The 25,514-nt window shown below is 38.7% G+C and overlaps 1 protein-coding gene across 3 annotated transcripts in view; it reads right to left on the bottom strand.

Moving 5' to 3' along the window:
- Positions 1-2,586: 2,586 nt before the first annotated feature.
- The window catches only part of ADK (adenosine kinase), a 293,147-nt gene continuing 270,219 nt past the window's right edge, over positions 2,587-25,514 (bottom strand). For 2 of the 3 annotated variants that reach the window (XM_083845222.1, XM_083845221.1), the window contains exons 10-11: positions 22,083-22,169; positions 2,587-3,768 (exon numbers count right to left, since the gene is read on the bottom strand). In XM_083845222.1, coding sequence (XP_083701348.1) covers positions 3,644-3,768; positions 22,083-22,169 — 212 coding nt within the window. In that variant the 3' untranslated portion in view covers positions 2,587-3,643. Of the gene's footprint in view, positions 3,769-11,336; positions 14,277-22,082; positions 22,170-25,514 lie in introns of those variants that run through there. The other variant, XM_083845223.1, reaches the window with a different exon arrangement.

The following is a 25,514-nucleotide window of genomic DNA, read 5'->3' as shown; positions in this document are numbered from 1 at the left end:
CCAAACATGTCATCACACTTTTAATTAACATTTCTTTATGAAAACTCTGGATAAGACCCTTTAAATTAAAGATTGTTCCCAGACTTGTCATCTTAAAACACTGTGCATTTCTATTGTCATTTTCATGTAGCACATTTTACAGTAAAGCTTTTTTCCTTACCTTTTTTCATCTTTTCCTTCCTTGTCTTAACCCTCAAACAAGTAGTAACAGCTATCACTATTTTAATGGTAAACAGTTTTAACTTAGTTCATATACAAAAGGGAAAACTAAAAGATCAGCAGTGAGTACAGGCTGAGATGTGGCTCATACTGCTATACTCAAATTCCTACCAGCTTCATCTTTTGAGTTTACCACCTTATTGAGCCTAACATCATCTTTACAGAGGGAAACAGATTCAGAGAGGGAAGCGATCTGCCCATAACAACAAAGTAAATCACTTGGAGAAATGGAAACATAACCTTTATTTCCTGATTCCCAGATCTTACTCTTCTCAGCTCTTTAGCATGTGGCTTTGTGAACAACTGTCCGATTTCCTTGCCTGTTGGTTTCAGCAGCATTGCAATACACTTCATATGGTATGAAATCAACCCTAAAATGCATGATGCATAGGAGACACACTCTTATTTCCATCAAAATAGAAGTTTTATCTTAGTGAGTGTAACACATTTTGGCCAGCAGCTAGCGGAGGTGGATTTCCATTACTGTTTTTTCTGGAAGTATCCCAGCTCAGAACTTTGGGTTTGAGTGATGGCTCAAGCTCAGTGACAGGCTCACTTCAGTTTTCCCATCTGGGATTAGAGACAATGGGATGTGTCACTTGCAGACAATTCTTTCAATGATATGTTTTTCAGGAAGTCCAGTTTTCTAACGTGCCCCTGTGTGGAAGAAGTTGGTAGAGGACAAAAGTGAAAAAATAGATGTGAGAGAGAAGATTAAGGATGACAACGTTATCCATTATATGCACAAAAAAAACCTTCATCGGTGAGAAGCAGGAGAGGGGTATAGATCCTGAAAAGAATTCTCAATGAAATCACCAGGCAATTTGACAGCACAGGTTCAAGTTATTTAGCATGATTTGGCAATACATTTCTAAGTATCCATATATCATTCAAGAATATCCATTGACAGATATTGGAGAAATAATGAATGGTTAAATACAGCAGGCCAGACTCTGATGCCCTTCCATGAATTGGGTAGTAGTTTATTCCTCAGCTGCTCCAACTGCCTTCAAACTATGCTCTGTAGCTGACATTCGGAGCCAAATGTCGGGAGCCCAAGCTCACCAAGCATGTCAGTGGAAAAGCTCAGAACAGAACTTCTGACTTGGCTCTCTTGCATCCTGAATTGAAAACAAGAAATGGCCTAGATAAAGAAAGAAAAAAACCCTATGTTACGACTCCCTTCCTTTACATACACTCCCTTCCTTTTAACTAGTTATGTTGTCTTTTAGTTCCATTGTTATAGCAGAGAGCATTTACATATTTAAATTCTACTTTAAATGAGACATAATTATCTGTCCAGGATATAGGTAAAGTTTTTACAAAAGGAGTGAAATGTGTCACTGATACAGAGCAAAGGAACAGCAGATTTAACCACTAGATCATTGGTCTTTCCTTACTGACAGCCAAATTCATGCAGTAAGTATGGTGTGGCCTATGTGACCACACATTAAAAGCAGAGACTGCAACACATCCTTCCTTCGCCTCTCAGCTTTTCTTGATTAAAATATATTGCATGGATATATCAATTTAAAGAATTAAAAATTAACTGTGAGATGTAAAAAATAACATTATTCTGATCAACCCATAAAGGCTGAAGACCACGTACTGTAGTCTCTTTCAGCTTCATTTGCTCGTACATTTTCACTTCAGTATATTTCTCTCTCTCTCCTATGATAGAATGTGAGAAGCGCAAAGCCCAAAGTTCTTTGAGAGTAGTACTGCGGAAAAACCAGCCAAGCCTTGTTTGCACAAAGCTGTTCATGAGTAGCTCCACGGATAGACAAGGCCTGTGCACACAACGCTTTTCACCTAGAAACTGTGAGCCCGAGTCCTTGAGGAACAGTCCATACTTACAGTGCAGCGATCTGCACTTGTGATGATGGGGTTCCATGGTCCCATATACATATTGATATACTTGCAGGAATCCCACCAGGTGTCTCTAAGAAGACCTTCTCCTATGTATCAAACCAGGTACTGGGCCAAAGAAAGAAGGGAATCAGGGCCACAGCCGTGATTTCTCCCCATGCAGTGCACCAACAGTGTAATAACAGCAAAAGATCTCTGTGTGTCCCTTGTTCTATGCTTTACAGTAAAATGTGAAGCCTGACTGTGCGGACTTACCGTTCTTTGATGAACCCTAGCCATTAATTTTTCATCTTCCCTGTGGTATATAAACACAACACTGATGTTCCTTCCTTCCTTCCTTACTGCTGAGCTCACTCTTGAACATCCACCTGGACACGGAAAGTCATGGATCAAATGCAGAGATCTAACATGTACTGTGGGTTAAGAGCCCTTTTCCTGCTTCTGATTCAGTACGATACTTGGAGGAATGCCGGATACATAACAATACAAAACCAATAATTACTGTACGACAATTTTTTATTTATCGGTATCAAATTACATAGCAAAGTAATGAATGCAGTATCAGATCACCTCTTTGAATACTGTAAATACAAACAAAATCCACCATATTGCTTAATTATCCAAAGTAAATTAAAAGTTTAAAAATGTGCGTTTCAGAGATTCTGTTTGGCGTATCCTGTCAATATATCCTGCATAAATATTTCTGTACCTCATTTTCACTATGTGTACCTTAATTAAATACAGCCTCCAGAAAGCTCACATTGAGGAGATAGGATCTAGCTTTATGTTTATGTTCATCAGCAGCTCATGCCTCTGTCCTGAAATCACTGAACATACCTAGCTGCTAGCTCACCTGACAGCCCAACATGAAGTTACGGTATGGTGACCAGGACCTGCTCTCACGTTAGTGCCAGACCCAAAGTTACTGGCATCAGTGTAAGAACACTGAATGCACGGCACCAGCTTTGGATCACGTTCCTTAAATTACTGACAAAATAGCTATTCACTTTCATGGAAGCTGGGCTGGATGTGATGGCCAGATCTTCTACACTCAAACAGTTAAGGAAAATCTTGGGATAGTCAAAATTGGTCTTAACACTACTGTGACTCCACTATACAGAAAGAACTATTCCTGGTTTACAACATTACGTTACACACAAAGTCAGGTTTGTTGATTTCAAGTATGTTGTGTAGGATTTGGTCACAGCTAGATAAAACTAGATAATTCAATAGAAGTATTTTACTGGTGTTAATCAGCAGTGTCATTTACGTGGGACTTTCTTTTAATCTGTGTCAAGAGAACATTTTTTTCCAGATGAATGGGAGAAAAAGCTTCACTTAGCACTGTTTCCAAAAGTTAAGACTAGTGAGACATGGTAGTGGTACGGAAAGAAACACACCATAGAAATACATATTTTGTTTAGAATAAAATGAACAGAAGTACAGAAGCGTTGATGCAGGTAATTGGAAAGGTGAGGGAAGGGAAGGAGGAAAAATTAGGCAGCGATCCCACGGTGACACGGGAGTTACTGTTGATCCCTCCAATTCACCAGTATCAGTGGAAGTCTGGCTTCTCTGGGAAGGTGCAACCTGAGCGCTTGATAATTACGCTGGCTGCGTAATGTCCAGCTCGGATGCACTCGGTCACTGGCCGGTCGTAGACAAGCTGTGAGAGAAAGCCTAGGAACAAAGCAGGAGAGAGAGAGAGAAGGAAGAAAAATGGTTATCTTTTGAGTGCATCAGTTTGTCACAGTGCTTAGGTGACTCGCTGAGTTAGGGTGCTGCTGCTGTCATTTTTACCTGAAGTCTTCAGTTGGTAGCTTCAAGCAGAATCACAGAATGGTTTGGGTTGGAATGGACCTTAAAGACCATCTGGTTCCAACCCCCCTGCCATGGGCAGGGACACCTCCCACTAGACCAGGCTGCCCAAAGCCCCATCCAACCTGGTCTTGAACACTTCCAGGGATGGGGCATCCACAGCTTCTCTGGGCAACCTGTTCCTGTGCCTCACCACCCTCATAGCAAAGAATTTCCTCCTAACATCTATTCTAAATCTACCCTTTTTTAGTTTAAAACCATTACTCCTTGCCCTACCACCACACCCCCTGACAAGGAGTCCCTCCCAGCTTTCCTGTAGGCCCCTTTAGGCACTGGAAGACCACAATGAGGTCTACCCAGAGCCTTCTCCAGGCTAAACAACTCCAGCTCTCTCAGCCTGTCTTATAGGAGGGGTGCTCCAGCCCTCCGATCGTCTTTGTGGCCCTCCTCCGGACTTGTTCTAATATGTCCGTATTCTTCTTGTGCTGGAGGCCCCAGGACTAAATGCAGGCCTCTAGGTGGGGCCTCACGAGAGCAGAGTAGAGGGGCAGAATCCCTTCCCTTGTCCTGCTGTCCACGCTGCTTTTGATGCAGCCCAGGATGTGGCTGGCTTTCTGGGCTGTGAGCACACGTTGCTGGCTCATGACAAGCTTCTTGTCAACCAGCAGCCCCAGGTCCTTCTCAGAGCTGCTCTCAACAAGTAAATCAAAGATTACCAAGACTGATGTTTACTAGTGACTTCAAAAGGATTTACCAGTATCCTTGCTCTTTTCCAGAGAGAATCCTGATTCCTCAAATACCTCAAATGCCTCAAATATATATTTAAATAAAACACAGCAGTTTTCCCTACAGAAGAGAGCTCCTTCTGTCCCTGCTGGCTACAGCCACAGCCCCACACAACTGTCACTGTGCAGGCTTTTCTCAAAAGAGGGGAAGGCACATAGCAAACGAATGTTACCAATATTCACAGTTACAGACTTTCATAGAGAAGATAAAGTGAGAACTTTTTACCTGATAAGGAAAGTTAGATGACATCTGTTGTCCTTGACTACGGGAAATTTAACCTAAGACTTGCAAAACAGTGGGCACCCATCCCCATGCTCAGATACCCAGACCAACAGCAAACCGTACAGAGAACCAAGCACCTCTCCCAGTCAGGGCACTTGCTTGACTGTTTTAACTAACAAAACCTCTAGCACTCATGGTTTAGAAAACCAGAAATTTCTGGAAGCTGAGTGTTTTGAAAACCAGAGTACATCTTTAAATTAATATAAGCAAATGGACTCCTAAAAAGGAGATTATTCATAGGTACTTGGAAAAGTTAAGTACAAGTGGTACCAGAAATTTTATGGACTGAGTCTCTTATCTCTGAAACATTTTATCTTGGCTGAAACTTTTGTCATCGAAAGCATGTCAGAACTTATGGCAGAGGTGAAATATGTTTTTTTAAATTTAGAAGAGGTTTTCAAGATGTGAAAAGTAAACTTAGTTTCTTATAATTTAAAACTCCACTCTGTCATTCTAGAGGTAATACTTTATTCACTTTTATCCTGTTTTTAATGTCTTTCACATGTATCTCCCTTCCCCATCCAATCGCAGAGGGAAAGTGAGACTTACCCAAGAAAATCTGAATTCTAGTAAGCTGAAATATGTTTTTTTTTAAAGTGTTCTAAAGCTTTCATCCACCATTTCAAGTTTCCATGTCATGCTCTGACAGGTCTTGGGCCTTCACAGTACAAATCTAGCCTTGAAACTATGTAGCTCATTGGTACCAATTTCTGACATATCACGCTTTTGCTGTTCAGCTTGGTTACTAGTGGAAAAAAGATCCCACGTTAAGTTATGATGCTCTCACTCAATCCATGCTCTTTCTCAAAATATTTCCTTCAGCGTGAAACAGAGTATAGTTTTAGAAGATGGCAAAAATATCTTATTCTGTGCAATAATATTGGTTCACTGAAGATCAAAAACCAGGTACATGAAAAATAATGTCACAGATTAACCAAGGATAATACTGGTGAGCAACAGACCCTGTTTTCACGGATTACCAAGCTCTCTCTTGGCTTCTCAGTCATGACTGATGGTAAAAAGCCAAGCTGATAACTGATTTTCTTTAAACTGCACCGAATGGGAAAAGAGTTTGGGGCTTTACTTGAAACTACTAAATCTATAAATCAAATGCTTTTCATTGGAATGGAGGGGAGCATAGAAAACAGGTGTTTTAAATTTGTATGTTTCTGACATCAATACTTTTCTAGAGAAACCTGAACTACATACAAGCTGGAATTTCACAGATATTGACTGACATTAGCTGGGAAAAAATGAATGCTTCACCAGCAAATGTTAAGTCCATAAACACAAGTGGAGAAGACAGGAGTTTTCAGTATACAAAGATGAGAATCTGAAATAGGAAGAAATTGTGCTGTGAGTGCTATCACTGATGGCAGTCAGGGGATGACAGACAACACAACTGTGGCAGGATGGTCCAGCTGTAATAGCTGGGTAACAGTTGAGAAATTCAAACAGCATGCCTGGCAGAAATCAGGCCATTTCTGAATAACAAGATGAAAATGGTCTGCTCTCTATTAAATTAACACGCATTCTTAGAGGAAACTTTCTTGGATGCGTAGAGAATGTCAATCATTACATTTACACTGCCTGGGAGGCAGGAGCTTGTCAGTGTGCTTCTGGGTGGTTAAAACTTCAGAGCAAGTTGTAACCGTATGTAAAATGAGGCTGTTAAGACAGTCCGTTTCTGACTCAGTGAGTATAGAAGATGCGCTGGGCAGACCTCCAAAGGCAAACACTCAGCTAGGTTTTGTGCTGAGCATGAGTTCAGAGAGCGGTTTATACAAGAAAGAACAACTGTCCTCTATGTTTATGATCAAGGCATCGAATATATATGAAGATGAGGAAATAGCAAGGAGCAAAGGACCATAAAACATGAATTACTTTTCAACAGCAAATAGACTGAGACTGTCACCACCTCCCAAGCTCACAGTAGTCTCAAGCTAGTATATATTTTTTGTCTTCAGTGCAGCTACTTCTTATTTATTCTGATCTAAGCGAAAGCAGAATCAGGTGAAAAAAATCCTGTTCTAATTGCAGATAGAAATGAGAGATCTCTGATATTAGAGCAGTGAAGAAATGACATTAAGTGCAGCTGTCATATATGAGATATGTAGAAACTGTAGAGGAGAGTTTGCCCTCAAACCATTCTCTTGTCTGTTGAGTTTCACTTAAAAGGTATGTGTTTCATAGATGAAATAGAAATAGCAGTATCTGACACAATATCGCATTGAATGACAATACAAACACACATACCACAAACACAGAACTACATCACATTCTAAGACTAGGCAGTTGGCAAAGGAGACCCCGAGGGAACACCAGAAAGCACTGCTGTTTGAGCAGAGAAACAAAGAGCTCTATCGGGTTGGCTGCTTCAGCTGCAGAATGTTCTTTTTAGTTAATGCAGTAAAAAGCAACATGGTCAGAATGCAGTTTAAAGCTTGCCTCCTCCAGTGTATAAGGTACTGTGATGCAAACCCCCTGAGTCACACTCTCAAGGAGGCATGGATTCAGATCTTCTGGTTCCAGATGAGGAAGTTACTGCCCCATCTGTTTTTCACCATCCTTCTTTGCTGTTTGTGTAACCTGACTGTCTTGTCAAAATGAGTCAGATTAGCTTTAACAGTGGACTGGTCAATAGTAGGTCTTTGTTAATGTGATTAATTTAAACTGAAGTGGCATAAGTAAATACTCAAACAGCTCTACCAGCAAGCAGGATGGTGGAGGGAAGACACAAAGCAGCTAAAGGCTGTAATCTTTTTAAGGTGCTATGATTGGCCATGCAGAAAGAGAAGTGAACATTGCCATGGACTTACTCCACACTCTTACAGTTTCACAGGCAGAAAGGGCAGGATTGATCTTGTATCATGGGTCTGGGCTCACAGAACTAGATTATCCCAACACATACTAAAGTAGATCAGCAACTATTTTAACCTATGTCATGCCCTGAACTAGTTTCTGGCTATCACTGGAATGGAGTGCAAAAAGTAGTACTGTATTTGGCTATACAAGACAGCTTCATTTCAAATATTTTACCGAAACAACTTTTAGGCACTATTGCCCACTATCTTCTAGTTGCAGCTGTTCTGCACTAGCATTTCTACACTGCTGAGGTTGTGCATGGTATCACATGCAATACATACTGCACTCTTCACACTAGAACACAAAGAAAAGAATGAAACTTAGGAATTTCCTACTCATCTGCCTCTTGCCCTGACATCCAAAATGTTTATTGTTTATGGAATAAGAGAAATGGCAGTTGCAGGATACCCAGTTGGCCATCTCAGTAGGTGTTCAGAGTAGACTGGGATGCCTTTTGTCTCCCACAATCATGTGGCCAAGTAACCACCTTCTATCTATACTTACTAAGAACTTCTTTGGAACAGTATCCAGCTAGCCCATGTACTCAGCGACTTCTTAGAAAGCAAAGAAACTTTGCTTCAAAAGCTGCTATAAACCTTACCATGCTATAAAACCCCAAAAGAAAATGTATTCACACAATCACTTCTGTCATCTGGGAATAAGACACCAATAGCTATTTTTGGCCCATAATTATTTCTTTTCTGCTCAGTAGAGAAAAGCATCTCTGAAATCACTGCTCTAAAAGGAATGCCTGAAATAATTGAGAGTTAATTTTTATCTCCCTCTTCCGTATTACATATACTCAAAGACAATGTTTACAATTGTTAGGCCCGCAAACAGAATGGGGGACAAAAAAGTCAAGTTGTTTTCTTCCCTTTTGTGCTCACCAACAAATTAACGGTTCCTTAAGCCAAGTGCCAGAAGTGGTACTTGAGCCTCAAAATCCACACCCAAATCAAGGCCTCACTGAAACCAGCTCAAGTCTCTTCATTAATGTCAATACCACTCTGAAAAGACATAGCAAGACAGTCCTCTGACTGACACAAAAGGCGTTGTCTTTACTTCGTTATTTTTAGGAGCTGAGTAGCACTTTAAAATCATTAATGGAGAAGCAATTTCATTTATTTGTGGCCAGCAAAGTAGACATTTCGGAAGCAATTTCACTGAAATGTGATTTCTCTGAAAGTTTTGTTTCCAGATTATCAGTGGTAGTTAGAATGAATGCCTAGCGCTAGTGCAGTTGGAGAGGAATGTAGGAGTCCAATAGCTGTGATTTTGAAACAGTTCTGGTCTGCCTCAGTAATGGCTTAACAACACTTAAAAACAGCTTATATTGAAGTCAAATATTTCATTTCAAACTGTACACTTGACAATTAATTTTAATGACTTATAATCACTGATGTTGGCTAGAAATCCATTTATAGCCTCTGACACCCAGCTCGCCCACTACTCGTCTTTCTGCAGTCTCTCTCACACTTCCAATCTTCAAAAAACGCCCAAGGAAATATTAATATATTTTTTTTAAATGCAAGAGAGAAAATCAGGAAAAAAAGCAACTATCAAATGCATTAATTATAAACAATTACAAGTTGTTAGAGCCCCTCAAAACATTTTTGCTATGTGATGTTCCCAGATAATCCTTCTCTTCCAGGTGAGCCCTGAAGCACCTAACACAATCCGTGTTAGCCAGGCCATTTGTCAGCAGAATTGTCCCAGCCACAAAACGGTTCACAGACAACTGAGCTGTCTCCCCTTTCTTGTATTTAAAGTTTCTGCAGAGTAATCTGTGAACTGCCTTTTTAAGCTGGTGTTATTCCACCACAGCGGACAGCCGCAAGCACCTTTTTACACTCTTGTTTGTGTACAGCATTTATCACAGTTGCCTGAGTGGTCTATTTTTAAGTGATCCCACTAGCTTTTGAGGCCAGCAGTGTGCGAAGATACAGTTTTCAAGAAACATTACTCTGGTAATTTAAAGTCTTGTAGCTGATACAAGTGAGGTGTTTTTTATTTTTTATTATGTCTTTTAGTGCTGTTGGAGTGGGTTAATGTTGTGGTATCCTGAGTCTGGTCAGCTGTAATCAGGTGGTTAGCAATGGTGGTGCCAAGAGCCAGCCAGCCAGCCTAGATTTTGTAAAAGATGCAGGCATCAGATGATTTGGCAATATAGTCACTGAACGACTGTATATCAACATGCTGAGGTTTCTCTTTTTTTCTTTTTTTTTTTTTTTTGATTTTGTGGCAGATGGTGGATATTACAGCCAAGAACTGTGGTAAGCCAGAGGCCCTGCCCATTGCTATCAAACTGAATGTTGGCTATTCTAAATGGAAACATTTTTGATTAAGGGTGGGATTTGGCTTCAGTTTTCATGTATTTTGGCACTGTGGTCTGACACATTAGACTTATGGTATATAAGACAAATTAAATGTAAGCATCTTCCAATACATGATACTTCTTTCAATCTTCACACGCCTAAGTTCCTTCTCTCTCAATATAGTGTAACAATTATTCTACATATGCATATTTATGCTATTAACTTCAAATGTATATAGGTACAATCAAGTGCACACAGTAAACAAGTGTCTTTTCCTCTCTTTTTAAATGAGATGGCTCTGTGCTTCTACCGAACTGTAGTGCCAGGCTAATTACAAGTGAGAGAAGAAAGGTTACCAACCCTTTCAGAAACACAGTCATTTAAGATGTATATCTAACGAGTGGCAACCTTGAAATCTCACTGTCACTGAAAAGAACATTCGAAAAGCCTTCCTAACTACATCACTGGAGGAAAGTTTTAATAAAAACTAATTAAACTACAAAAATCCCAAGTGGTTAACTGATTTTAGGGGCTAAATTTCTGGCAATTCTAATTATCCTCTTGTGGCTTCACTTAGTGTTTCACAACCAGGACAGATGACAATGAAAAACTGCAGTTAAATTCATCCTCCCTGACACCATGCTAAGCACTAGCTTCTCCCTCTTCAAGTAAAATCAATACCATGTTTGAGTAAACACGTTTACAGCTTTATTAGGATGTCTCACTTGTTCTGTAACAGCTACTTGAAGCTGTGGTAACAAATCGACTCAACTCAGTTAAACCTAGAGAGCTGAGTAAGAGGCTCATCAATAAGGTTGTTATAAAAATAAACTGCAGGAGATCAGAAAGCTGGAACAAACAGCCTTTTAAATGTCAATATTTTTACTTCCAGAGAATGACAAAACCATGAGATCATAAATAAAATGTTTCGGAAGTCTGTATCTACTCTATTTATAAAACGGTCACATGCTAAATGGGGGATGCACTTTACTGTCTGTGTACCACCTTCTTACACAAACTTCTTATTTTCTAGTCACCAACATGAATACTGAAACAAGCATGTTTTCAGGAAAAGCAGCTAGTATTGTTATTGCTGCCTCTATCCTTCTTGTTTTCTTTATATTTACAAACACCTCCTGAATGCACTGAATTCCTGTAAGGATCATTCAGATGGGTGCATGCCTGCATCTGCCTCAGTCTGAGCTTATACAGTCATTTATGGACACATGCAAATAATGCAACTTTGCATTTACTGGAAGACTGTGAGTAAGTGCAAGGAGTGTTTTCATATCACTTTAGCAGCCATTTCCTGGAATAGAGAGGAGGTGTTGAATACACAAAGCAAAAAAGAGCTCAACCCCTAATGCTTTAAAGCATTACATGTGGAAAAAGTTAACAAAAGATTCCTGCAAAAATGTAACAATAAAAAAATGAAATAAAACTCCACTATATCCCTGTTATTCCATTAGGAGTCAATTACTCAAAGCTGAATATTTTTATTGCATTGCTTATATGATTACCACTGTCTGGACCTTTTGGGCCAGCTCATTGCAGCTCGTAGAGTAAGGCGTAATCATACTTCCCAGGGCCTGTATAGATGCTTGGGCCCACTGGAGACTCTCTCTGAGGAAAATTTGTTGTTTCTTTGATGTCTCTGTGCAAGCAAAAATGGTGTCTGTAGCTCTACAGCACTTTGGTCCTGAAGGCTGTGCAATGGATGGAGAAAACTTACGTCCCAATTTGGAGCCCACTGAGACTGATGGGAGTTTTCCTTTTGACTTCAACTTCTCGGCCTATGCCTTCACTGAGTGCTGTCCATTCTTTAAGGAAGAACAGCCCAACACTGGAAGAAAAGTTTAAGTGTTTTATACGGTGACACTTTCCACATTACTCATCCTCTGTGGACTCTACTTATAATCTGTGTTACATAGACGTGAGTCTATTAGAACTCCCCAGTGCATCTCATTGTCCAGGAACAGAATCATGTCAATTTACAATATGCTCCAAGAAAGACATGATGGAAGAAACTGGTATAACAAAATTGTAACTTCTGATGGTCCTAGTCTTCATTTTTAAGTCCACAGGATGAACCTTGGGAAAATTCCTTTTTGGATCAGAATCTAGTGGTGTTCGGCTTGTCTCCAACAGCCAGGACCAGGGGAAAAGATTTGATAAAACAAAAGCAAAATAATATAAAACCCTCCAAGCTTACAAGGAATGATCAAGACACTGTGTATGCCAAATCTTAACACAGGTATTTTCATTGGAAACATCTGTCTCTATCTGGAAACAAAACAAAACAACAAAACCCACCTACTTTCCTGGCTGATATTTCTCTCTCTCTCTCTCTTTTTTTTTCCCCTAGAAACTTCTCCTAGAAAGTTTCATAGAAGTGTTCTTCAAAAATTAAAATTCTCCATAGCCATTTTTGAGACAGCAGAATGAAATAAACTTTTTTGTTCTTGTTTTTTTTGTTAAGTATCTCAGGACAATTTCTGAGCCTCAAAACAGATTCTTAGTATTGACATTAAATGGTGCAGATTCCTACACCTACTGCTTGGGATAGGAGGAAGAGAATTTCACTAATTTCATATAGAGGTAATGAAATCCTAAGCATAACAAAATGGAATAGTATGTAATAACCACTATTCAATTTTTAACGCTGTTTGAGAGCATAATGCTTCTGTCATAAGTACAAAAATGGCTACATGAATGTAACTTCACAGTTGAGATTCACATACACAAAAGCTAGGAAATTTGAAGTTGTGTTTGCAGAGCAACCATACAACAGTAAGGTTTTATTTGCAGGTATACTTCTACACAGTTGAGCCAGCCGTATGCAAAGAGAATCAAAAAGCAACAGCCAATGCAGTAGGAATCACGTGGTAGCTAGACAGCCTATGAATAGCTTGAGTTTTGTGGGCCGAAATAGCCTCGCACAGCATTGTATTCCTACTGCTCCTAGTTTATAGAATATCACTATATAGTATATTATAATTACTAATATAGTATATATTGCCTCTTTAAATATCTGTTATGGTCCTGGATTGATGCTGATCACCAATAACAGTAATGTCACTTAGGTATAGGAGATCAGCGTTAAACCTACAAGCACTGCTACTACTGCTGCTTTCAATTGGGATCATGCTTTTTAATTTTCTTTCCTTTTTATTGCAACCTTGCCATGTTCCCACCTCAAGTATGAGCCCATTTCAGTGCAGGGGAAGTGAAGAAATTATGGGAGAAGTTACTATCTCATTAAATAATAGAGCAACTTGCGAGTGAGTGAGCATACACACTAACCAATACCACATCCTGAGAAGTGCCTTTATGATCAGTGTCAGTCTCTGTGGCACCAAACCAATTCATATTAGACGTGAAATAGATAACATATTTCAGTGTATTTTTGTATTTCATTGTGTGTTGTATTTCCTGTGAATATAGCATCAGCTTAATCTGACACATCATTTCTTAGGGGACTGCATCCTGCCCTGATTCCCAGGGGAATATTCTTGATGATCCAATCTGACTAGTGCCTCTGTCTCTACTCAGAATACATTAAAATAACACAAAAATATTATCAACAGTCTGAGAGCAAGGTAATAATAACTCATTAAAGTCATTTCTAACCTTCCACATGAACATTTGCTTTATCATTACATGATTTTCTAACACATGACACATTAACATAAAATGAAATGTTATGAGGATAGGGGTAGTAGGCATGACAAAATATTTTAAATGGTGATGATTTGCTTTGAGGCGTTAAGTCAATTTGTAATTGTCCCATAGCTATTACAGCAAAAATTGGAACTTTATAATTGGTTTTGAAAATCTATTTTTAACACAGTAGGCTTATTTTTAAAATGTACACAGCCTATTCAATGCTTGTTTCTCACAAAGCCTATCCAGAATGTCTCTGATTTTATGGTGAGGTAAACTAGGCATTTAAGACCCAAAATATTAATCCTCTTGCTGCACACTCTGGTTCCCTTAGCACTGCTGATGTCACTGACAGGCGAAGAGACACGACAGCTAGAAGGATCAGGTCCTGCTTCAGTCTAATTAGAAACTTCTGAGGCTTTTTAATTCCACTCCATGGTCATTTCAAAGGGCTCTCTCCTACATATGATTGAAAAAAAAAAAAAAAAGACAGCAAATATACTAATATTTTGCTTTACAGTAATTCTATGTATTTTTCTGGATTGTCCTTATATTGTATAGGTGAAAATGAGAATTACCATATTTAGGTTACTATGTTTTGATAAAAATAAATATGCAATAAACTTATTAAAATGAACAGTTAGAAACCTACATAATGGTAGCAATTAAAAAAAATGTACATTACACTGGGACAAAATTTGTACAAGTTTTACATGTAATACCAACACAGAAGAGTATATTACTTCCAAAGAAATAATTTTGAATGGGATTGGCAAATAAATTAAGTATGGAATTAAACAGAAAACTGGAATACACTGTTTTTCTGAGTGATACCAGTTTTTATGGTTTTGTTCAAGTAGTTGCAATTCAAACTGTGGTAAACATCTAAATTGTGCCTGTATCAATGTTGAAATGACTAGTGACTGGCTACAATATTGATCAGAATAACAGTGTGCCTCTAGCTGAGACTGAGCAAAGTCAGCCAGGAAAGTATAATCTGGTAATTTTCTAGTTTGTAGAAGATCAGTTACAGAGATAACGTGACCATCTAATAGACTAGCTTTAGATGTGATATTTATCTGAGAGAATTAAGGATTCCACCAGAACACATGGGCGGTAAGTCATGAACATGTTGACAAGTTCTCCTCTAGCAAGCCAAGATTGATGCCCTATCTGCAGCTCAGCTATTATACTCATGTACGCTGTTTATAAAACAGAAGTATTAAAGACGGGCAAAATGGGCTGTCAGTCAAAATGCGGATGACATTAACAAGGTATTTTTATTTCAAAGCTTCATATCTCATCAGCCATGATCTCGGTAATAACAGGATTGCTCAGAAGCAATTAGCCACCCATGTTGTATAAATGAAGACTAAGTGTGCTGATTTTTGTTAAAACGTTTATCTTTACTTCAAAGAAAAGACAAAAAGTAGTATCCCCTCTTCTCTTTGCTCATGAAGATAAATTTTACAGCAGAAATAAGCCATAACAAATAACATATATGTATATATCTAATTGCTATTAAAAAAAAAACAACAACAAAAAAGTACCCCTCACTCCCAGCTGGCAAATAAAATTTCCTCTCAGGGTTCTGGAGTTATCAGAAGGCAGTACTTCACAGCAGTGATATTTTATCCACTGTATTTCTCTCTATCAAATGTGATTAAAAATGATGACAACTTCCCAAGGTATCTTAAACAAATACAAAAACCTTATACAAATTAAGGAGGTCACTTGCTCCAGCCTGTGGCCATCTAGATGATTTTTTAATTTAAAGATTCTTGGATTCCTTCCATAAATGATAGATTCTGCAGAGCAACAGCAGAAGAAACACAAGAGCAGATTTAATTTGTTCCATTTTTATCGATGTTATACTTGTTCAAATCCACTGCATTCAGTGAAGGTGTTTCAAAGTTATACTAAAGTTCTTCAAAGTTTACTAAAGTGCCTTGAAAACAGAACCAGACCTCTTTTTTTTTTTTTTTTTTAAACAAGGTTTCTTGAATCAAACTTGATAGTAGAGGAATAATGAAGAGCAATTATTCTGTGCACTGTGGATTCTCTGCAAGCCTATCTTCATATTTCTTGTACCGTGTTTTCACAGATGTATGTATGTATTTATATAATATCATTGAAGAATGTTTCACATTAAGGGTAATATTTTAACATTTCAATAATGTAGAAATATACCACGTATTACTTAACTCTGAAATCAAAGCTGGATGTCACTCTATAGAAAATCATTTGCATTTGGCTTACAAAACCAGACTAAAATTTGAACAATGTGATGTCCTTTAGGCAAGCTCTGAGGAGTCCAAGGTCTTTATCTAATTTGTAGAGGCATTTAAATTAAGATAGAAAAAATACTGTTTAGGATTAACCTCTATATTAAAGCTGAGGGAATGACTTAGTTTAGTCAGTTTGGCAATAGAAACATAAACAAAAGGAGGAAAATATCTCCACTAAACCCTCAAATCTCTAAAGAGAAGATGAGGATGCAACGAGGCACACTTGCTCAAAAACACTTATGAAAGGAAACAAGTCCTCTTTTGTTGCTGTCCCTGTCTTCTATCAGAGCAGCTCTCTGATAACAGAGACAGAATTTGGCCACCTCATAAGATTTACGCTAGGTTTCACAAGAGAAAGAGAGAGAACTGCTTCTTCTGTAAGCATGTGCACCAAAAAATTTCTCAGTGTGGCTTTCAAACTACAGATAACAGCCTTATGAAATTCCTCTGTATATGAAAACTGTCAATGGGATTTTTAAATTGACAGGTGGTTTGAGCTGTTGACTCAGCTTTGGTACCAACAGAGGCAAATCGCTATCAGCTTGTCTTTGGCACTGTATAATGCTTAATGAAGAGCTCCTTATATCTAAGGATTTTTTTTTCCTTGAGAATGGTATAATATCTTTATAGCATGGTGATAAGTAATATATGCTTACTGTGATCATTCTGTCACTGTGTCATTACACTACTTGAAAATGATTTGTGGTTACACTCCATACTTCAGTACTTTTCATACAGTATATAACTAAATCATAGTAGATTACAAAGTCAATATATTTCTATTGACAGAACCTGAAAAAAAGCATTGATTTTACAACTTCTGCTATTCATTTATTATGGATTCTTGATCCAATTCCACTTAGAGGCAGAGATTTTGCAGGGCACAACGACAGCTATTATCAGAAAAGATTCTTATTGTTTTCATTGGTTATGGTGGCAATGACAAAGAGGAGTCCAAACAGAAAGCAGACCTTACTATAGTTCAAGAGAGCAGGATAGCATAAGGGAAAATACAGGATGTTAAAATTGTCTGTGTTTCAGTATGTTTACTGCCATTAAATATACTCTGATTAACATTATTGCAGAAGTTCAAAACGGGGCTGACTAGCAATAAATAAATGGTAATTTAATGAGTAACAGAATGTTCCACAAACTCTACAAAATAAGGCTGTAATTCCATTAGAGAACTCTTGTGTCATAAGCCAGGTCAGCGAAGCTCAAGTGATTTGTCAATGTCCTCAGAACCCGGAGATGGACTTGCAACTTTAATTTATGAGTATCTCAGGGATTTATAACAGAAAAATCTGTGGCACCCCTGAAATCCATAGGAGGTGCTGAGATGCTACGAAGTAATTATTGTTTAAGCTTCTAGAAGGTAGTAGTGTTGTTGAAAAGCAATAAAGGCAGAACTCCATTAGTGTTGTTTAGAGAAGTATTTTTAGCATAAAGCTACCTGCAGCCATTTTAAAACCTGATATCTCATTCATGCACTGCACCAGCGTGAATGGCAGGTGACTTGATGCCTGTGGTAAGAGGTAAGAAATTCGGAGATATTCCTGGTGCCAACTTAATAAAATCACATTTCAACTGAAGAATGAAGTTTATTTTTTGTTGCTTGCTGTTGGAGTAAGCTAGTTCTCCTTGGAGGCCAGAAGTTTGAAGTATGGAACTGCTCAGCTCATGAATCAACTCACAGAGTTAAAAGCGCCCAGAAACTTTGTATCTTTAAACTTTTTCATGACTTTTAAGTTTAATGGCTGTCAGTAGTTAGATAGGTTCTAGAAAAAATAAAACAGAACAAACCACCAGATTTCTTATTTTCCACTTTCACATGGAGAAATACATAAGGAGTGACCTGCCAAGTTGGCATAATTGTTGAGATGGAATTTCCTTACAAACTGTGAGTTAAACTTCTGGAAGAGTGCCTCAGTGAAAGACCTCTCAAAATACGATAAAGCCTAACAAACCTGACCTCCTCATGTAAAATAAAACCTGCTTGATGGGGTTAGTTCTCATTATATCCCACATTTTCCTCTCAGCCAAGACACCGTGTGCCAACAAAACCACTGCTCAGTCATGTTAATATACCGATCTCAAAAGCTTCCCGGTATGGGAAAGCTTTGCCAGGGCACTCTTGTTCTCTACTGTTTGAATGAAGGACTATGTTTCTAGGAGAGTATAGTATAACAATGAGTGCATTTTTAAGTTACGGGATGAACTTCAAAACACTTTATTGCAAGGATACTAAAATCAAAATATTATATCTAGAATCAAAGAATAGCCTGAGTTGGAAGGGACCCACAAGGATCATTGAGTCCTACCCCTGGCTCCACACAGGAGTACCTAAAAATTAAGCCATGTTTCTGAGAGCAATGTCCAAACGCTCCTTGAACTCTGGCAGGCTCAGTGCTATGACCACTGCCCTGGGAAGCCTGTCCCAGTGCCCAACCACCCTCTCAGTGAAGAACCTTTCCCTAACCCCCAGCCTGACCCTCCCCTGTCCCAGCTCCATGCCGTTCCCTCGGGTCCTGTCACTGTCCCCAGAGGGCAAAGCTCAGCGCCTGCCCCTCCGCTCCCCTCGTGAGGGAGCTGCAGGCCGCCATGAGGCCTCCCCTCGGCCTGCTCTGCTCGGGGCTGAACAAACCAAGGGACCAAAGCTGCTCCTCATACGTCTTGCCCTCTGGACCCTTCACCATATTCGTAGCCCTCCTTTGGACACTCTCTAATAGTTTTATGTCCTTTTTATAATGTAGTGCCCAAAACTGCACACAGTGCTTGAGGTGAGGCTGCACTAGTGCAGAGCAGAGCAGGACAATCCCTTCTCTCAGCTGGCTAGCCATGCTGTGCCTGATTCACCCAGGACACATCTGGCCCTTCTGGCTGCCAGGGCACGCTGGTGACTCATGTTCAACTTGCTGTTGACCAGAAGCCCCAGATCCCTTTCTGTGGGACTGCTCTCCAGCCTCTCATCCCCCGGTCTGTAGCTATAGCCAGGGTTGCCCCATCGCAGGTGCAGAATTCAGCACTTGCTCTTGTTGAGCTTCATATGGTTGGCGATTGCCCAGCTCTCTAATTTGTCAAGATCTCTCTGCAAGGTCTCTCCAACCTCAAATGAGTCAACAGCTCTGGTACTCAAGTACTGTTGCCTGGGTAGTAATAGCTTGATAAAAACCTCAATCAAAGAAAGAAACTAGGAAAACACTGAAAAGAATATATAACCTTCCATTATAAAAATTCTGTCAGGACTAAAACACGACATCTGGCACAATGCTAGCATCAACAGAAGATACATATGTTAACTACTACTACCCACATTACTGTGTAGGGTTTTCTGGTAAGGAGACAATAAAGAACTTTTCCTGTTGCAAATACATACTTTGAAAACACATGAAAAGTGTGATATAGATAAAATACAGACATTCCCCCCAAATGAAACACAGACCAAATCAAAGCCTATCCAGTTCAGTATCCCATTTCCTACATATGGGAAAGAAAATTAAATGACTCCATGAAGAAGGAGACCACAGTATGTAAGACTAGAATCAGCTGTGTACCTAGACTGTTATGACTCCCAAATCTCCCATCTGGACTAAGCTCGGGAAAATCTGTTCTCTGAGGAGAATAAGTGACCAATTTATTTTTTATGGGGTGACAGAGGAGAACTAAGATAGCTCAGAAGCTAATGGAAGAAGTGTGAGTATTCAAAAGCTCATGTTGGTTTCTGAGTCATAGCAGAGTGAAATACGGTGCAAGAAGAACCTAAGCTCACATACCAATATTCAGGTAAGGATCTAACTGCAATGAGAATTCAGAGACTTGCAACTGCTGAGCCAAATTCCTTTACAGAGGAAAAAACAGCTGTGCTCCTTTCCTTACCTGTTATGGTAAGAGGGAGAACTGTACAGTGCCATGCTACATTACACTGCATTGCACTTGAATGCTATACAAAAAGCATCCGATGATGCCTAAGTGCTATTTGTAGGGCAAGTGAGGAAAATAATTCATGTCCATAAATAGTAATACAGGATCTTTGTTCTAATTCCCCTCAAATACACTGAAGCTTGCTGTCTCCACGCAGGTTATCTCAACAGGCTTAGGAAGACAAAGGGGAGTTGATCTTTCAGAAGAGCCATTCTCTTTCCTTTCTTCCCAAATTTAGCATTTTTCACATTGTTTTCCCCCAAAATTCTGAAATCCACTGTTAGACACTTGGAGAAAGCCATCTCACAACTGATCCAAGACCAGCCTGGCCAGGTATGCCTGAACTCCTTGGAAGGGAGCAGTTTGGAATGGGGTCTGATTTGGCTTCTATCAGCCAGTCCATCCAGTATGTTCTGAAAAATTACTGAAGTTAACGTTTTATCTTTCTACAGAAAAACAGCAGCTAAGGCAGGGACCCACTAGGGTCCCACTAGGGAACTTTTCCCACTAGGGAAAAGGAAAGGTTATGAGAGACCAGGCAGTTCTTAAAGCCTGATCAGTCATAACAGTCTTCCAGCAGCAAAGCCAGGAAAGAAGCAGGACTATTAAAAAACCATAAAAGTCCCGATTTCCATATAATGCCTAAAATCTGAAGAAATGAGAATAAATACAATCTGAGATAAATGTGGCAGTCATGAAAATCTGCTTCCTGCTGAGGCAAAGCTTGGTTGGTGTCTACCATATTGACCACCTGAGTACTACCCAGTATTATTTTATTTTTAGGATCTGAAAACAAAACAGGCAAGATCTTTTCCGTTTTCATGACAAGAACAGCAGCTTGCTGGCACAGCTGATACACAGAGCACATGTATATGAGGATAAGCACTTGAAGATCTAATTTATGTTGATAGTCACTGTTACTTACTGGTTCAAATTTAGTCTTTATTTGTCAATCTCAATTGTTCCTAAATCACAAGTATACATTAAAAGGTGTATGAATAACATGACCTAACATGTTTTCCTCTTTTCCTGCCCTTCTTGATTCATGAAAACACCAAGGCAAAAGAGTAATAACATTCCTATTTTCAGCCAGATTTAAGTGTATACTGAAAATTTATCATAGGTTGAAGTGATGTATTGAGTAGGGATGGAACTATTCACATGCTTAAGATAAAGCTTATTTTGAATACTTTCTTGAAGTGGGACTCAATTCTGAAGCTTTAATTTGGGTTAACACGCTGCTTGTTATCCCCTTCATGGCTACAAGACTGAGCGCTGCATTTCTGTTTATAAAGTCTCTTTGGTAATGTTTCCAGTAAATTAGTGACTAATGGAGCTCCTTAAAGCTGCTGTGTCCTGGATATCAGAGCCTTCAGGATGCAATAGGGCATCACAGAACTACATGTATGAAGGTTACAATGAATGACAGAACTTTTGGATTAGATTGTTTTTTGGCTTATATTGAATCGTTTTTAAAAACAGGCATAGACATAACATCCTATTTTTTTTTCCTTAGAGCTTATGCCAAAAAAAATAGTAAGTTTGCAAATGGATATTAAGCAATGCCAGATATTTTCTGGGTTTGTTTTAACAAATTAACCCTTTGTGTTCTTTTCTGATGTCCAAATAATTGTATTGGAAGCAGATGTTCTACCAAAACCGACATGATCAGAAGACATTATGCTCACTTATTAACATACTGTTTAATATTCACTACAACCTGTTTTAAAGAACAACAATGTGTTAACATTTAAGCCAGGAGGGATTTCTGTACACTATATAGTACTTGATGCAGCTTGTTTATGCAACAGTCTGACAGACACAATTAATCTCATGAAAACGACCAGAGTATAGCATAATTGCATATCATCTTTAAAGTAATAGAACGCACTTTCCATTTGAAAATCAGAACTTAATTGAATCCCATAAGTTCAGAATGCAGAGAAAAGCTCTAAAAGAATGAAGTTAATTCTATGGGATAGTTGAATGAAAAAATGGTAGATTTTATACAGAGAATAATAGGACAATCTCCAAATAAGAGTGAAGAAAGAAATACCTCCAACAAATGCATCTCCAGCTCCATTGGTATCCACGATTTCACTCTGATCACTCACCAACACAGGGAAAGTAGCTACTTCATTTTCTATAACGGAAAGAGAGAATAAAACATCAGCAGCTTACAAATATGACGTAGAAAAGCACACCAAACAGTGACAAAAAAATCAAAACTGAAGCTCTGACTCTATAACACAACATAGTAATTTGGACAAAAACAGATTTGGTTTATAATAATAATAATCTGCAATGCAGTATTTTTGCAGAGGGATATGGGAATACATTTGATCAAGCTATTTGTTGTGGACGTTTTCATTCATTAATTTCGGTCTCATTCCTTTTCTTTATCTCCTAATATTAAGGGCAAGAGAAAAGAACTAAACTGGGAGGAACAACATAAAACACATGGGCATATGGACAAGACTAAGAAAAGCTCATCCTGCCAAAAACAGTGCTTCTTATTAGTTGCAGAGAGGTGATGTAGTCTCCAGAATAGCCAGTCTGAGCCTCCAAAAGTTCCAAAGAAATTGCTACATTGCAAAAAAACAAAACACACGTGAGCTAGCTAAAGTGAAACGAAGAGCAGGAACTACTGTATATCAGACTGCTCTCAAATTACATCTTTTTAAAAAACACATATATGTAAGGAGGCTTGCAACTCTCCAGCTGACTAGATTTGGCTTCAAGATTTCAACGACTTCATTCTCTTCCTTATTTCTTTTTAAAAAAGTATGTCCTTCTCTGCAGCTCCCTGCCCTCTACTGGCACTTGTTAAACCTATTGCAATAGGTGGATACTCAGCATCTTCACCTCAATTCACTGCCACACCACAGTTCAACATAATTACACCACTTAGGTATGATAACTTTAGAGTTCGAGGGTTATAAATTTAATATATACCACTAATTAATCAGCTATGGCTTTCCAGGTGGTAATGTCATAATGACGTGATAAAAATATAATTACCACCTTGTCACAATACCTTGTTAAAGTGTAAATTACCCCTGTAACAGAGCCAATGGAAGTTCTGCCTCTGGTAGTCAGTATGCATTAAACTGTCTCAGAGCAAACAGATTGTCCTTTGGCAGACAGCAGGAATTAAAAAAAGGGGAGGGGGAAGAAAAGCCTGTCAACCAGTGAAAATGAAAACCATCAGAGCTGTCATCCTTTAATTTTTGGAAAAAAAAAAGTAAAATGGGAAGTAGATCCTCCAGCAGCTAAAAGCTGGAGACAAGTAGCTTCTTCACTGTCCAGCAACAGAACAGATCATAAAAATCGCTCTCACATTGACATACACAGTAGCAAACAAGGAAACCTAGTTTGGGAAGCATATGAAGAATTCACAGTCTCAAATCAGGCAAGTCTGCGTATGCTGCAGAGGTACCAGAAGGATCCTGGTTTCTGTGAAATGCAGTGTATCAGCTCTACTGCTCTTCACCATCTGCCACTAAGTGAACCAGGCAGATATAATGATGCTGCCTCCAGAGGGAACTGTTGGCTGGCCCACCAGGAGGGGAGGGGAGGGGAGCATTAGCAACAACCATCCATGGGAGGCAAAGGAAAAAGGGTAATGAAAACCATAAGATGAATATTCCAATTAAAGAACAGGTTTCAGTCAGTTCTCAGTGCATCCTGCTCTCTATACTGTTAAGAAAGCTACTTAGAAATCTACTTTGATGCTGTATTGTACTCTTAAGATAGTCTTCAAAAGTAACATTTTTCAGTAATTTTAACAGGATTCATTTGAATTGGAAATCAAGAAAGAGAGGTCTTATATTAAACTTTGCCAGGAGAGCAGAGTGTATTCATCCATTTCATGAGAAGGTATATAAGATTGCCTCTAGATAATGCTAGAACAATGAACAAAGTGATAAATCTGTTGAAGACACATTGTAATAAACTTATCTGCTTGGGCACACACAGATGTTCTACGTTAAGTACACAGCAGACACTTGCATATGCATACAAATGCATGTGTTTGGGCACAGAGAATGAACAATGCACGGGCATTATATTTAGACTGCTGTAAATGGGTCTCGGCATCAAATAAGACTCTCCGTTCAAGAAAAGTTCCACAGACGAAAGTTCACACTATCATCTTTCTCCTTTATTTTCCTCCTCTGTCTTGACTCCTTCACTCAGCTCCCTCTAGTACATTCAGGTGAGTATTGCACTGTGAGCTCTTATTTTACTCTTCCTGCAGTGGATGTAATTGTAAGTAACTGAATTGGTCTAAAAACCCAAACACGTCAATGACTTCTGTTGATATGAAAGTAATCTTTTTTTCTGCCCTGTCTGCCATCTCTACCTGGACCACACATTCCATCTCCCTTTTTCTATAACATTACCTATTTCAAGAGAGGTAATAATCTTATATTTTGAAATACTGAAGTTTCAGAAGCAGCTGACACGGCTTTGGAGCACGTAGTATATGATAAAGGTATTACCACCTGCACATATTGCACACATCCAAGAGAGTAAATTATCTTTCTTTAACCTTATGAGAACTTCTACTAGCATAGTAGAGTCTACTATAAGCTAACAATAGTTAACATATGGAAGGATAGAACAAAATACTGAGGTTTTTTCTTTCCTTCACAATAAATGAAGTCACTTAGAATTAAGGCTGCCATTAATTTACCTTGCAATGTCTGCGTAATAGGATAAAAATAGCTAACATCTTTCATTGATCTGTGTCTTGTAACAACTAGGCACAACAGGGTGAATTAAGATGAAGCACAAGTCTCCATTCTGAATATCCTTGCTTTTGTGACTTTAATGTTACTTTAACTTCATTTCTGTATGTGATCTATTATTTTGTAAAATGCTCAAATCCATCATAGTAAACAGAGACACCTTGGCTAAGCGCATTGGTCATCAGTGGCCTTGCATCTCTAAGTCAGTTCTGATTTCATTTATCATTCTGAGAGCTTATGAAATAAAGAGTAATTACATAAGTGTTTTGAAATCCAAGTGCTGCTCCTCTGGGCATAAAATCCAATGTTCTATTTTTAAGCAACAAATATCTTCTCTGGTAAACACACTCAGATACAACACATTCCAGTTTGGTATCGTTTGCTGGAAGCCCAGAATTGGAAGTGTAAATTGCAAAAGGGTGTGTATAATTAGGAAAGTTTTAGTAACAAGCATTAATGAAATCTTAAATCTTGTGACTTTGATTCAGCTCCCTCACTGATTTTACACTGCTGAGGATCTCAACTGCTTTAGAATGATTTGGAAATAATCAAAAGTTAATGTACTGAATTCATAGGCTGAAGAAAATATTCACTGATAAATCAGAAGGAATCATCTCACTGGTAAATTTAGTTATTGCTAATTTGTTGCATTATGTACGTAAAGATGTGAAATCTATCTTTGTTTTCCTCAGGCAAAAATATGCACCAGCATATCTAGCTTAAGATATTTTCGTAGG

Source organism: Anser anser (genome assembly GCF_964211835.1).
Source record: "Anser anser genome assembly, chromosome: 7".
NCBI classification, from domain to species: domain Eukaryota; kingdom Metazoa; phylum Chordata; class Aves; order Anseriformes; family Anatidae; genus Anser; species Anser anser.
The sequence above is the reverse complement of the archived record's forward strand: the minus strand, read 5'-3'. Positions and strand labels throughout refer to the sequence as shown.